Below are 15,758 nucleotides of genomic sequence, written 5' to 3'. Positions count from 1 at the left end.
AATTATGGAACACCCATATACTGGAGCCCTGAGCAGCAATTAAAACAAGGTCGATTAATCTGCATTGATATGGATCAAGAGTAGAATGTTTTCAAGCTGCTCAAGTCCTGTAGTGCAATTTCACAGCACATCCACATCCACTCATTTGGTCAGTGCTTACAAACTCCAGCTATGCACCAGGCTCCACGTCTGGATAAAAAGAACAAAACCATCCCCACGTGAGAGGATGGAGCTAGAACTCACAGGCAGAGAGGGGAGACATGGGAGCTGACAAAGAAAGGAGACAGGGCTCAAGGGCTGCGAAGGGGTGGAAGACAAAAGGTCAGATGAGAGACTCTGGGTATCAGGCTAAAAAGCTGGAATTCTGTCCTGCTGAAGCATTTACAGCAAGATATTGACAAGACAATACGCAAAGCAAACATTTACTATAAAAATAAAGGAGTGGTCCAGTTGGAGAAGTTCCTGATCTGGAGACCTCCTCTGATTTCATTCTAGGTGGGTGTCTTAGGATAGCTCAGCTTGAGCACTTGCCGTAGGCTGAGTCACCAGGCATCCCATCACCGCATGCCTGCAGATGTGCTGAGATCCTTAAAACCATGAGGACAGCATGAAGTCGTCTTGAAATATGCCATGTTATGGGCTGGATTCAGAGGATATACTTCAGACATTCTCTTTATTTAGAGAAATGTTTACATGTAAATGTCTCAAGCATGTGGACTACATTCCTTCACTAGCTCTTGACTCAGCATTTAAGAATGGAATCAAAGCAGCAAACTATTAAACTGCTTTTCTTCAATCCTCCTCTGTCTTCTGTGCTTTTAGTGGCTGAGCTTGTGAGCACTTTGCCTGATGCCAATACACAGCCTGAACAGCTCTTACTGAATGGGCCTCATATTTTCAGATAAATTAAAATCTACACCAACTAGCGATTCAGTCTCAAATCGAGGCCACCTGTTCCAATTAGTGACATTAAAATAGAACACCACTGACTGTCTGAAGTCACATTCCAAGCCTTGTGGATTATCACACCTTTACAAAGACAGGAAAAAAGGGACTTTTGGCCTCAACACACCACTGCACACACAGGAGTAAATACACTGAGGTGTTGAAGCACAGCTTTCACTAAGAGCAGCCTTTCTTTCTGGACAAGTGCTTATATCAAAATTTCTGTGAAAGGGTGCAGCTTAAGGCATTACCTGATTTCTTTACATCACAACAAGCCTGCACGACATCTTAATTAGATTCAACTTTACCTGAGAAAAACACAGACTTTAAATTTCTTCCCCACCCACTTTTTATCCTTGCCTGAACTTCCCAAAGAATCCACATCTTCTGGATGGTCACTCTTTATCCTAAGCCTTCCCTCACCTCAGTTTCTCTCAGGCCATCTGAAGACTAGAAGCACAGTCTGGAACAGGCACAACTCTCACCTTCCCAATCTCTCTCTCCTGCGAGGGTTCCCACCCAGACAAGACTGCCTTCAACTCACGAGGGCGCACTTTTGTGCATCCCAAGCCAATGACTCAAATTGTCACAATCCAGGAGAGAAAAAAAAAGTCTAAGGATCTTCTAGGTCAAGGGCCTAAAAGAAGTATTTTATAAAGGAATGAAGAGAGCTGATACATGAAGGCCAGTGTTTTCCTAAAAATGATTCTGAATCATTTTAGGTGGTAAAAAACTGAAAGCATTAAATACACAGAATAACAGCTAGCAAGTTAGTCCCTTGAAAACAGTCCTCAACCCAACACAGCTGATTCAGTCAAGGAGAAGCCTCTGTTTAGCACTCACCTCTCTCTGACAAAGCTCCCACATTCGCTAATTGTCCTTTTAATCTGGTGCTGCAGGCCCCAGAGACTCAGACAATATTCAGCTAGAGTAGTAACATGGACACTTTAAATGTGAGTTTTAAGGAGTGAAGTGATTAAGCAATATTAAGTAAATAAGGGTCCAGGCGGTCAGAAGCTCTGTGTAGGAGGCGTGGGAATAAGCGAAGTTGGGGAAACTCTGTGGCAGACAGCGAGTGGCTCAACGTGAGGATGGCAAACGCAGTGATGGTGTCCTAGCACCACTGCTGGTGGTTCACACAGCTGGCAGGTGGAGGAGCTGACATTCCAGTTTGACTCCAGAGTCCAGCTCTGAGCCCTTCACTCCAGCCATCAAATCCAGAAGTAAACTAAGAGAGTGATGTTGGGGAAAAAGAGGAAATGGTGGTCGAAAAAATTTAAGAAGTAAACCGTTGGATGTGGTGGGTAAGGGGGCTGACTGAGGGAGCTTCCCAGGCATCTGGTTTGGGGACTGGCTGTACAGGAAAAGTGTTAACCAGGAATTGGGGGGCATTTGAGAAAACGACTTACATTTGACAGAGACTTTGAGGAGCTGTGGAACATCTGGGTAGAAATGTCTTGTGCTATGTGGTAAAGCCACACCTTACTCCGGGTTGGGCTCTCAAGTTAGCATGTAAAGCAGGAACCAAACACACTTTCACTCAGCAGGGCACTTCCCTAGGGACGGGCACTGAAGGTGCCATCTCTCAAAAGGCCAACGGACCCCACCCCAGTCTTCTCCCCAGTGTTGCAGCAGATGATTGCTTCTTTGGCTAAGAACCAGATGAACATTTCTGGTTTGTGTTTAAGGGCTGTGTATGGAAATCATATATACTAAGGACACTTGGGGCTGGAAGATGCTCTCAATGAGAGATGCACAGGAATGGAAAGCTTCGAAGGTAAGAGAAGACTGGTGTTGAATTCTGAGTTAAATACGCATCTGATACATTCCATGACTTATGCATCTGGCATATGTCTTTCCCCAATATCCTTTCCCAACAGGTAGAAGGTCAAGACAAAGATGAACTCACGTCTCAAAACTTTATTTTGGGGAAAAAAAAAAGACAATAAAAGGGATCTCAGAAAAAGTAATGTTTAAAAAGTGGCAGCAGATCCAGTACAGCTAAGTAGTTTGATAAGTGAATCATCACCCTTCATTCCAACCCTATCAAAAAATCTGAAAATCAATTCAGAAGGATAATGGCCTAACACTAAATCATTTAAATTCAGTTTTTTTCACCTAAAAAACCACAAAATTTTAAATCTGTTCATCAATTAATCCTCTACTGAAAATAATTTAAAATTCTCATTCAGTTTCATCACATGTAACTTAGTGACTAACTTGGTATTAAAAAACATTCAAAGTGTTTTTTTTCTAATTGAAATATAGTCGATTCACAATGTTGTGATAATTTCTAGTGTACAGCATAGTGGTTCATTTATACCTATATATATTCCTTTTCATACTCTTTTTCATTTGAAGCAGTTTTCTTTTAAGGAATTCTCTTTTAAGACAGAAGATGGTATAATGGTTAGATCTAATCAGTCTGTATTCGTTATATAATTTCACTGGCTACAGTCTGGCTGGATGTCACGTTTCTACTTCTGCAATGGAATAGTCTGGAGTTAATGTCTGAATTCCCTTCCAGTCCTGACATGGAGAAGCCTTTAAGCCTAACTTTCCAACCCTCTGCCTTACGTACGAGAAGCATGTGCCCTCAGCCCAGTGAAGCTTGGGTCCTACAGGGAGACCCTGTGAGGCCAGACTGTGACTCAACTGTCACAGGGAAGAACCACCTTCATTATGTCCTTCAACTGCTCAGCCTCCAGAGACCAAATACCAGACTGGAAGATGATTCTTTAACAATGATTTTAAAGCATAAACTTATCTAACAGCCTTGAAGACTCCCCCAGACTACTGGCAAAATTGTTATATGGTAGGCATTAAAAAAAGTCTGTAAATGATCGCTCTAAGTCATTCATTCATCAAATGCTTACTGGTACACACGACTATATGCAAAGGACCGGCAAACTGCTGTGTCGTAAGAATCCCGACCACACGGCTTGGCGGGGTGCCCTGCAGAAGTGGAGCACATCCATCTCCCAGCACTCGACAGGTTTCCTCAGACTGAACTGCTCTCCAGCACTCAGTTCAGAGGCGGCAGATTGGGAAGTGGTTAAAATGCAAGCTCTGGAATTAGATCTGGGTTCATCAAACCCTAGCTCCGCCACTTCCTAACAGCGTCAGAGCCTTGGACAAATTACTCCACCTGTCTGGCCTCTGCTCCCTCATTTATACAATGGTATAAACAGAATATGGCTATAAACAGAATATGGTGAGGATTAAGGAGAGAGTGTATTTGAAGTGCTTAATACTGTAACCTGATGCATAGTAAGGAACTGGTACATGTTGGTTATTATCATAGGTGCTACATTCTTCTCATTTATATTCTTTTTGCCTTCTTACAGAGTAAGAATCAACAAACACACTATGTTTTCCTTCAAGCAGCATTGCCCTCCCCCAAGTCAATAGAAGCAGTTGGTTTATGCATAGATCATATATCCCGACGTTCCCTTCCTGAGGGATGTAAAGTCCTTACACTGATTCACAGTGCAGCGATTCATGGTTCTCTTCTCCCTCACCAGCCCCCTCCACTGAAACATAAAAACACAATTAAGAAACAGCAGGGCTGAAAGCTGCAGCCTCTCCTAGGTCAAGATCCGGGCAATTTCCACCCAGAAGGGTGAGGCTGATTTCTGACCTTAACAGCAGCCCTGGAAATTCAGGCAGTGGGTCTGAAGCAAACATACCCTGTGATCCAACTTGGGAGCAGCTGTCTTGGTGCTGTCCAGCGGACGTGACAAGCGGGCGTGCTGGTGGAGGCTGGCAATTTGTTCTCCTTGAGAGGGAGAACTGGTGAGCCTGCAGCAAAGCATCGCTCAAAAAACCCGTCAATCCATCCACGTTACACTTAAGAAAATTCCAACTCAAGAGACTCACCGTTATTCATTATCCCCTAATTAACTCTTTAAAATGAAACAAATTACTGATTAAAAGTGTACTCACAAACCACATACTCAGTTTACCACTTCATCAGGTCAGTGTCACCTACAATAGAGGTCTGTGTCCACTCATTCTGGTTCCTGTCCAGGAAGGAAGCATGCGATCATCAACTTACTACATCACTGCCCAACCATTTCCCTGGTGGGAAGGGCTCTGATATCCCCTTCTTCTTGAATGCTTTTGGCCACTACTCATCATGAAATTCTGGATCTATTTCCAGACTTCAGAATGCTGAAAAATGTCCTACAGGTGGCAACCACGCCTGGCACAAGTTTTACTGCAGACACTAGAGACTCTGTACTTATCATCAGTCCCTCTTGTAAAAGAGAAGAGTATTTCCTGGGGCCATGAGCAAGGTACATTCACCAGATATTAAGCTCCAGAGAGGCCAGACTATCAGTTTTGTTCACCATTATATTTCTGATGCCCAGAATAGCCACAGGCAAAGAGAAGGGGCTCAACAAGTATCTGCTGAATAAGGAAGCCCCTTGCTCTCAAAATGCGCGTGTCTATAAACATGTAAACAATCAATGTGATGAGGAACATGCAATGGAGGGAGGTACCAAATACTAAAAATGCCAGAAAAGTTTCTGTATTGTTCACAAAGGTAGTCTTTCCAGTTTCAAGCTTATGAATACATCTTATATACTCATAACAAAAAAAAATGACTACCATCTCCTGAGTTCTTTATAGACATTACTCATTTATTCCTCACAACACCTCTGTGGTGTGGAAAAGGAAACTAAGACTTGGGGTGATCATGAGGTCCAAGGTGGCACGGTCAGTGAGCAGCACCAGCACAAGATCCGTCTTCTGCGGGCTAGCCTAGGGAAAGTGGTTCTGCAGACAGAACAGACTGGTCTGTGCAGGCAGGATGGGGTAGAAGTTGATGAAGTTACAGAGCAAGGAGGAAGCTAGTGCACCAGTTATCTTCTCCTGAGGTCTTACGTGGCTAAACTAAGGTGGGATGACTAGGGAACGCAGGAGGAAGGAACCGATTCCAGAGAAATGCCAAAGACCCCCTGGCACGTCTGACAGACTAGAGATGGGCGGAGAACAGGCACACAGAACAACTGGCAGTTCTGAGTAATATCGTACGAATGGGAGCAAGAAACAAAACTATCCACCTCATGTGTGGAGAAAACAGTTAATACTTGAGTGCACACAACCACTGTTTTTTACAAATTCCCTTACTGAAGACTCAACAAGCACTCCCCAAGTAGGGACTATTATCACCTTATACAGACAGGGAACTGGAGGCTCAGAGAGGTTACCTCCTGCCCCAGCAGTCACTCAGATGGGAAGGGTCAAGAGCCAGAATATGACCCAAGCTGTCTGCTCCCAGGGCCCCAGCTGTTCAACACGATACCCAAGTGGCTGAAGATGGCATTTTAGAACATTTAAAATTAGAACTGTCTGGCCAAAATTTGATTCGGACATAACTGATGAATAAAAACCCATTATTGTATAGAAAGCAGACTGCCTATATTCTTAAAAAGATAATAGGCTTTAACTATCTAGGGCATTAAAAAAAAAAGTAGGATTCTAATTGTGTATGCTCTTTCTTTTAAATTAGAGAGGTATTATGTGCATTGAGTTTTACCATGCACTATTTCTGAGTTATACCAAGATGAAGTTTAAAAATGTGAATGATCCTGATTTGTCAGCTTAGAGACAAGCATAGAATTCATTAACTCTATTACATTTTCACTGATGGGGGAGAAATTTAGGTTAATCCACCTGGCTTTAAAAATAGACTTGTACACTGTTAAAATAGTATATTCATTCTTATTCCAGTCAGCAAAGGCTTAAACTCAGCAAGAGAAATGTCTATTTTCCCTATTACCTTAACCAGGTATCAGTTCTGAACTCAAGAAAATGAGCATTCAGATAAATAACAAGTTCACACTGTATAGCTCAGGGAACTATATTCAACATCTTGTAGTAACTTATGGTGAAAAAGAATATGAAAACAAATATGTATCACTGAACCATTATGCTGTAAACCAGAAATTGACACAACATTGTAAACTGACTGTACTTCCATAATATATATATATATATATATACAATAAAAAAAAAAAAAAGACCATTCTGTAACCAAGAACTTGATCTCAAGAGTCCTAGGCCCTGCCTGGGTGGAGACTGCGGATCTTGGAAGGGCTAATCAAGTCTTCAGATGCACCTCTAGTTCTCATTACAGTGCTTTTAGGGGAGCTAATTTACCAAATGAGTCCATAAAGAGATTCTTTTTAAATGCTATATTCAATGGTTTATTGCCAAGGAGAAGATGACATTAAGAAATTAAACCTTAGTGCCCCTTGATGTTTTCCCTCAGCATCACATACTTTCTGAGTGTCAAGAAAATACATCTTTATACCTACATCTGAGTGAGTTCCACCAAACAGAAGCTAGAAGTCACCTAATGGGATACTTTCTGCACAGGAAAACTGTTGTTGTATTCCTTCATTACAGCAGGCTTACCACTGCCTTCAGGACAGACTCAAAATTACATCAGCCACACTTAAGAAACGTTTTAATGAGTTTACAAAATGCCCACTAGTTCTCTCTATTCCTTGCTGTCTCAACAATAAACATCCTAAAAGCAGACAACCAAGAAGTTCAAGCAGGGATCTCTGCATCATCAGTGCTGGAGAACTTGGGATCACCGTCCACTAAGTTCTAGTCCTCCTTGCTCTGACTTCTTCTAATCCTCACTAGATTTCATTTGCCCAATAAGCTAATTTAGAATAATCAGTACATATAACGCCTAACTCAGTTTAAATACACGGTTTATTTAAAAACAGGTATCTCCAAGCTAACAAAATAATGCAGTAGTGTAACACTGTCAATAGGGCTTTAAATAAGAAACTCCCTTCACATAACGCTGCGGCTGCAGTACTGTAACAGAAAAGAGGGGTGTGGAAATGGAACACTGGCAGATGCAGCAGAGATAAAGTCTGCAGTTGACTTGCACATTTGCTTTGCCACTTTCCATCTCAGTAGGTGAGGTAAAAAGAGTGAGTTTTGGAAAGTTCCGAGAGTTTTGCCAAGTCAGGTTGCTTAAATGGGCTCGTAAAGAGCCATCAACCAATCCTGTTGTTTACACGAAGATTTATCACAGCTGTGACAAGAGAAACCAAGCTTCCACAGTTGTTTCAAATCTGAAATTTCTTGTCAACTTCATTGACATTACAAAACCCCACCCCCATTACAAATACATTAGGAAAAGATCTTCACCTTTTTAAACTTCAACTTTAAGTGAAGTTAACACTGTGTTAATCAGCAGTCATCCCTCCAAAAATTCCTAACTGTAGGTAACCAAAGATCTTTCATCAATGTTTTCTTCCAAATAGAGTTTCTAGTTATTTCCTTTACAAACTATGTTATAAAACTTTTGAAGAAAGTGCAAAAAAAAATTCTTTTGTAAGGAGAGGAGAGTGGACTGGATGCAGGAGGGGGTATCCCCCTAAATATATTTAATCTGAAAAAATGTAAATCATCCTGTTGATTAACAGATGTTAAGGGAAAACCGGTGAAACACCAGGGACTAGTTACTTCACTTCTGGGGTAACTGATTACTCCTGCGAGTTACGATTAAACACTTAAATCCTGCACAAGGGGCCGCACAACATTTCTGTCACTATTGCTACTTTTCCCATCGCGTCGGCCTCTCGATCTTGGAGGTGACAGGCCAGAGTTCGAGCACGACTCCATGAACTTTATAATGGAGGCCAACAATCAAAAGCTGAGATCGTACAAGTGAGTAGCTGGTAAAGAACACCTCGAGGTATTTCCTGCCCGAACAAAAGCCAGGGTGGAAGAGACACTGTTCTAAACGGCACTAAACTCTGCCAAGATGAGGACGAAGTGTTGAGCCTCACTCAATTAAACACTGTTAAACACTGCAGGAGAGCAAAGGTATCACTGAGGAGGGCGGAGGCTTCCTCTCCTCCAAAGGACCCCAGCGCAGGCTGAGGCCTCCCTCTGCTTTCAAGCACTATACGGCTCGTCTCTGCTGCATACTCCGAAAAGCTATTTTCGCCCACAGCCAAAATCAGCAACAGCAAATTACACTGCAAACAATGGAGAGGGCGCCTGCTCGGCACGCCTAGAAACTCCGGAGAGGCAGCGCGCACACTGACTTTTCACTGCCCCAGGAAAAGCCGGGAGGAGTGGCCGCGGGAAACCGGGAAGCCGGTCCGCCGCCTCCCCGCGCTCCGGTGGCGCACGGCGCGCGGGCTCCGGACACCCGCCTCGAGCCCGAAACCCCAAAGGCTGGGGACCCGCGGCAGCATAAGGGGAGGGAGGCAGTACCCCGGGGACAGGGTGCCGGGATCCCCTAGCGTCCCGCACCGCACGGCGGGCGCTCCCTGGTGGAGAGGGCGGCTGAACGCCGGCCGTCGAGGAAACCAGGACGTGCAGGGACCGACGAGCGGCGGAGGGTGGCGGATAGGCGGCTTTGCGCTGCCCCTGCCCCGGAGGAGGACTGGGGGGTCTCGGAGCCTTAGGCCGGGCTCTCACGCCCCTCTTCCCAGCTCCTTCAGCTCGGACAGGGAGGGGAAGCCCGCGCCCGGGGCCGCGGGGGTCGGAGTGAGTGAGGGAGGCAGGCGGCGAAACGCGCAGAGCGAGGTCGTTCCCGCGGGAGCCCAAGCCCACCCAGTCTCGCCCCTCGGCCCGGCGCCCCCGCCTCTCACCCGGCTCTTGTAGCGGTGGTGCCGGCCCGGGTCGGAGTAGGTGCGGTCCACGGTGAGCGCCGCGTCGCTGCCTGGCATCTCGGTGCTCGCGCCGGGAACTTTCCCGGGGCCCCGGGACGCCGCGGCGCGAGCGGCGGGCCGTGCTCGGGCTCGCTCCGGGGGGCCGCGGCCAGGGGGTGGCGAGGGCTGCTGCAGCTGCGGCTGACACCCGCGCGGCCGCCCTGCGCCGCAGCCGCCGCTGAGTGGAGGGGAAGGCGGGGCAGGGAAGAGAATCTCCGCCCCCTTCCCCTCCCCGCCGCTCCCCAGCACGCCCCGCGGGGCGGAGACCCCTCGCCAGGTGCGGTTTCTCTGCCTCCCTCCCTTGCTGAAACTTGATTCCACCCCCTCCCATACTGCCCTCTTTTGCGTCAAGAGATGAGCGACATCTCCACTATTTGTTGACTTATCTGTATGTTTATGGTAAAAGATGGATTTTTGGCAAGATGTAGAGGCTTGCCTTAAATGCTTTCTTTCATGTTACTCTTTTATTCAACGTGCACTACAGGACATCTACTATAAGCCAGGCCCTGGGGTAGAGACCAGAGTTGGTTTTGTTTGTTTGGTTTTTTAAAGCCCGTGTTTTTCTTCTTCTAATTCCACTGAGCAAAGAATACACTTCCCCCTAAACATGTATGTATGTGTGGTGCTGCGTATTTCAATTTTACATGTTTGGCTCACCTCTATGTTGGAAGCTACCTGAAAGTCAAGACATATCTTTTCATTTTAGTATTTCTACTTCAGTGAATAGTCCCTGCCCGCAAGAAATACGGACTCTACAAGAGACATTCAGAACACCTGGTCTGGTGATACAGGTGTAATAGTGAGAGACTGAAATACTGAAAGCGCAGCTGGTCCCACGAGGAGTTAGAGAGCAATGCGACCAGCCTAGAAGGAAAGAAGGATGTACTCCTCCCCTTCAAAGGGTTGAGGAGGGAGGGACGTAGGCAGAAGAAAAGTACTGAGCATAAAAACAAAGATACGTTTGGTAAACCTCAAGTCATCGGTTTAAGGGTTGTCTTCAGGAACAGAAAGATGATGGTAAAAGGAGGTGGAGACCATGCGGTGCTGGGTTCCACTTTCAAGGCTGAGAAGTTCAGCCCTATTCTTGGGTATTGGGCAGCTGCTGGAGGTTTCTGAATGGGGAAATGACAATATCAGGATGGAAATTTAATAAGAAGAAATACCTGATAGTTGTGTGAAGCACTGATTAAGGAAGAGTAAGGCACACAAGTTAGAAGGCCCCTGCAAAAATTGAGAACAACCTAAACGTCCTTCAGAAGGAGACTGAGTAAGCAAATTATGATATGTGCATCCAGTGAAGTATTAGTAACTGTAACAGTATCTGTAACATATATGGTTAAGTGAAAGAATAATATATATGATATTCCACCATTTGTGTAAAAACAGAATATGTATATGGGCTTAAATATTAATACAATATTTCTGGAGGATAAACAAAACCTAGGGAAATAGACAAGAAACTGATGGCAGGAGAGGGGAACTAGGTAGCTAGAAGGAAGGGACAGGGATTTATTTTTCACTGTAAATGCTTTTTAAACTTGAATTCTTGAATTGTGTGCATATACTAACTACTCAAAAAGTAAAATAAAAAAATATTTTTAAATAAAGAGGGCAAACTTATTAAGTAACTTAAGAAGAAACAGAAAACCTCACATAGCTCTAAAACCATTCAAGAAATGAAATCAATACTTTAAAATACCTGCCACATACAACACAACTACACCAGGCCCAGAGAATTTTTCAGGTGAGTTATTCTGAAGCAGGGAAGAGAGAGATCAAATGTTAGTGTGTGTGTGTGTGTGTGTGTGTGTGTGTGTGTGTGTGTGTGTGTGTGATCTTAGCCAGGATGGGCAGAGAAGGCCTCCATCATAAGGTGACACTTGAGTGGAGACCTGAGAAGAAAGGGAGCCAGTCATGTAAGATACCTGAACATTTCAGACAGAAGGAATGGAGTGACATGCTTTGCCTTTTCAGTTGTGGGGGGAAAAAAATGATCCCTACCTCACAGCATACACAAAAATCAGTACCAGATAGATTAAAGACTGAAAGGAAAAAACACAACTTTTAAAACTGCCAGAAGAAAATGGGAGAATATCCTTATGATCTTAAGTCATAAAAAGCAGTTCATCAAAAGCAAAAACCATAAAGATTCAGCTACATTAAAATTTTAAAACTTCTGCTTATGAAATGAAATAATAATAAGCTGAAAAGAGAAGCCACAAACAAAACTAGAACTAAAAAAATTAATAGGGATGAATTTCACAAACAATCCTGAGAAACAAAAAAAAAAGCAAAGCACATAAAATTACCTGTTGTGAGATTCTATTCACGTAAAGTTAAAAAACATGAAGAATAAATGACATTTTTAAAAGTAAACAAAGATACATAGTTAAACTATTAAGAAAAGCAAGAGCCCGACAAACACAAATGTCAAGACAGTATTTATCTCTGGTGGGGAACAAAGAGGACTCAGGAGGAGAGGGTGCAAGATTATAAATAATGCCATGTTTAACAAATGACTACTGGTATACTGATGTGTATTTGTTCACACACACATACAAAATATTTCATAATAATTTAAAATTTTAAAGGCAACGAAGACTCGAAGGACAGATGTGATGATCACATCCTTAATCCTAGACTTAAGTCACCAGTAGGGGTATCTACTCAAATACAGAAATGCAATAGCACTTTTACAAATATAAATCTTGACATAAAGGCAAGATGGTCTGCTATTATTAACTTAAGTCCTTGAGTCAATTTAATCTTATAAACACCCATTCTGAAATCTATGAGAGTCTATCTCTGGGTTCCCCCCATCATTTACTTGCTACCTCGTTTTTTCTCAGGCACCTAAGGCTATAGAAAGTATACTGCTCAGTTGTATGTGTGTGTATATAACTGTGTCTGTGTGTAACTTTAGAGAGGTCAGACTTAAAAAGTTTGGGCTTATGGTTGGTGTGACAACAGGCACCGACTTTTCATTTCTATTACTGTCTTGGTGTTGCTGAGAACTCCATCCTGGAAATGCTCACCCTCCGTGAAAAGGTTGAATTAAAACTTTATTAGGCTTGCTTCAATTTCAATTAGCAGAGGATGTTCTTTTTTAGATCATTTAGATTTATTTCATAAGCTAGTTGCCCAAAAGCTGCTCTACTGGGCTCTCACACTAAATAATGTTTTTAAAAGCCCAAATTAAATAGCACAAGAGCAAGCTCCCCAGAAAAGAAAGAAAACAAGCAGTGCTGTTCACCATTTGGCTCTCCTATTTGGAATCAGGACCCACGGGGAAAACAGACCATGTGCCCCCATTTGGAGGCAATGCCTAGGGTTTTGTCAGTCCCTGAGAAAGAAAAGAGAGGGAAAGAAAAAAATGCAATTTCTCCTACCAGTGTAAGAATTACCTCTCTCTGCAAAAGTAATGGGGAAAAAAATCACACTTTTAAGGTAACAAATGCAGTCAGAACAATAAGGAATACAAAGGTACAAAATCTAAGCTGTGAAATAAGAATTTACTTCCAAAGTGTACATGGCACAATAAAGAAGCATATGTTGAGCACCAAAGAAGTGGAATAGGTCATTTGAGCTATAATAGTTTAAAGTTTAGAATGACTAGAAAGGGCTTCATAAAAGAGGTAGGATTATACTTGACTTTTATAGTACATATTCGTTGGTTTTTGCCTGCCCAGCATCCAGTTTCTTATTCTCAAAACAGTGCCTGGATTTTTCTTTTGGGACCTATCCTACCCCAGCCTTCAATCCAAGTGGTTTAGGTGAGGCTGACCATTCCCTACCCCTGGCTCCAGGGAGAAGCATGTGATCCAGACTTGGCCAATCAGTCACTGTGCCTTGTGCAGAGACAAGCACATGACCCAGTCTGAGCCAACTAGAGCCACCCCTGATACTTCTGCTAGAACTGCTGGGAAAGAACTGCGCCTTTCAGCAGGCATGGCTAAGCTGGAAGAATGTAAGCCTGCTGCTGTGGTGGGTGTCCTTGCTGGCATGTGGTAGACATACAAAGACAGACTCCTCTCTGAGGAAAACAGAGCCATGGAAGGAGAAAGACTTATTACTTATTAGCACTAGATCCAGCTTTTCCCACTATCTGTTGCTGTATGACAAATCACCTTAAACATACTGGCTTACAAGAGCTACCGTTCATTGGCCCATGATCCTGCAATTTGAGCAGACCTCCAAGGGGGTGGGGGTGGCTTTTCTCTGCTCCTCGTAACATTGACTGGGGCTGGAGTATCCAAGATGGCTTCACTCACGTGTCAGCACCTATAGGAATGGGGGTGACTGGAACTCATGGGGCTAGCCAGGTCTCTGCTCTATATATACTTACATTTTTTAACAAAGTATTTTTATATTTTATGGTCTCTCATCTGCCAGGGCTCCCCTATGCCCACCAGAGTAGTTGGACTTCTTTACACAGTGACTTCCAAGAGATCACAAATAAAAGCTGTCTGACCTCCCAAGGCCCAGCCTGGAGCTGGGAGAATATCACTTCTGTCACTTCTATTGGTCAAAATGCGGCAAAAGCCCAGCCCAGACTCAAAGGGAGGAGAAACAGTATCCACCTCTTGATGGAAGGAGGAGTATGCACATATGGGGATGGGAGAAACTGCTGGCTGCCATCACAGCAGCAGATCCACCACATCAGATATGGCTAGACTCCCTCTCCAGTAATACGGAGCAAGGTATTCCTCTTTTTGCTTAAACCAGTTTCAAAATTCCTGACTAATACAACATTCAATGCTGAGTATGGGTAGAAAGAGGGCAAAGAGAAGGGTAGCATTTCAAGAGAAAGCAAGAACTGTGGACAGCATGAATAGAGGGTGAATGAACAGAGAATTCTAGTGGGGACCCAGGATTTTCTCAGGCCACTAGCTAGAGAGCCTTCCTTGTTCAGTCTATGCTAGATGACCTCCTGTAGACTGTTTAATTATAGCCTCTATCTCTCAAAATTTATAATATCTTACCATGTTATTTAAGTATTTTATGTGATAATTTATAGGTGCTGTCCCCTGATTAGATTGTAGACTACCTGAAGGGAAAGACTATGCCTTCTAGGTAACTGTGTACAGTCCTGGTTCCTAGCATAGTATCAGGTATTCAGTGCATCCTTGCTGAATGAATGGATGGATTCAACATTTATTAAATGCTTAGTTATGTTCCAAACACTAGGGTTTAAAAAATGAGCAAGGCATAAGCAAAAGGTAGCTTTTGACCTCAAGGGGTTGGAATGAACAATATATAAGGATGAAGATCTGCTGAACGATGAGTGTTACCAATTTTCAGATACTGACTAGTGACTGACGTTTTTCAACTCTGCAACTCTTTATGGAGCACCTTTAACCTTGAGGTGATGGGCTCTGCTTTTGGTGCGGGGATATAAAAATAAGTTAAGACATGGTCCAGTCCTGAAGGGGCATCCGATTTAGACAGCGAGACAGCCAAAAACAAAAAAGTTGCTACAGATGCAAAGATAGTTATATCCTTGATACAGAGGTGGGACAAAGGAAAAAAATGGTCTTCTCGTGAACCTCACCTCCTTAGGTGTTCCAGGCTTACCATAACATAGCGTGGAGAAGGAAATAAACAGAAAGGAAAGTCTGACTTTAAAGATGAAAATGCAAGCCTCTTATAAAGTAAAGGAAATTCCTTTCATATTCCATTTTTTTGGAGGGGGAGGAAATTAGTTTTATTTATTCATTTATTTTAATGGAGGTACTGAGGATTGAACCCAGGACCTCGTGCATGCTAAGCACAAGCTCTACCACTGAGCTATATACCCTTGTCCACATACTCCATTTCGATCATAGGAAAGTGTTTCTCTGGAGGAAAAAATTATAAAACAAAAAGCACAGCAAGCATTTTTTTTCCGAGGGATTTAAGGACAGAGAGAGGGAAGAGAAGACTAAATCAGATTTTAAAGATTTATTCAACTAGCTTGAGGTGAACACATGGTGATATAGACAAGATTTGTTTATACTGCAGTTCAGAAGCTTCCAGGGCTGATGCAAATATGAATCTCTAATTTTAACTGCCTGACTTACAGCCAAGTGGAAATGGCCACTCCTAATGTTTATATTTAATTGTTAACATAGCCCA

At 43.3% G+C, this 15,758-nt stretch overlaps 1 protein-coding gene across 4 annotated transcripts in view; it reads right to left on the bottom strand.

Annotated features, from left to right (window-relative positions):
* The window catches only part of TMCC3 (transmembrane and coiled-coil domain family 3), a 235,154-nt gene that overhangs the window by 58,751 nt on the left and 160,645 nt on the right, over positions 1–15,758 (bottom strand). The window contains exon 1 of one of the 4 annotated variants that reach the window (XM_032493617.1): positions 9,585–9,832. The exons of the other annotated variants lie outside the window; for them this stretch is intronic. Within the exon in view, the coding sequence (XP_032349508.1) occupies positions 9,585–9,662 (78 nt within the window). The 5' untranslated portion in view covers positions 9,663–9,832. Of the gene's footprint in view, positions 1–9,584; positions 9,833–15,758 lie in introns of those variants that run through there. 4 annotated transcript variants of the gene reach the window in all.

This window comes from Camelus ferus, chromosome 12 (assembly GCF_009834535.1).
Source record: "Camelus ferus isolate YT-003-E chromosome 12, BCGSAC_Cfer_1.0, whole genome shotgun sequence".
NCBI lineage: Eukaryota > Metazoa > Chordata > Mammalia > Artiodactyla > Camelidae > Camelus > Camelus ferus.
The sequence above is the reverse complement of the archived record's forward strand: the minus strand, read 5'-3'. Positions and strand labels throughout refer to the sequence as shown.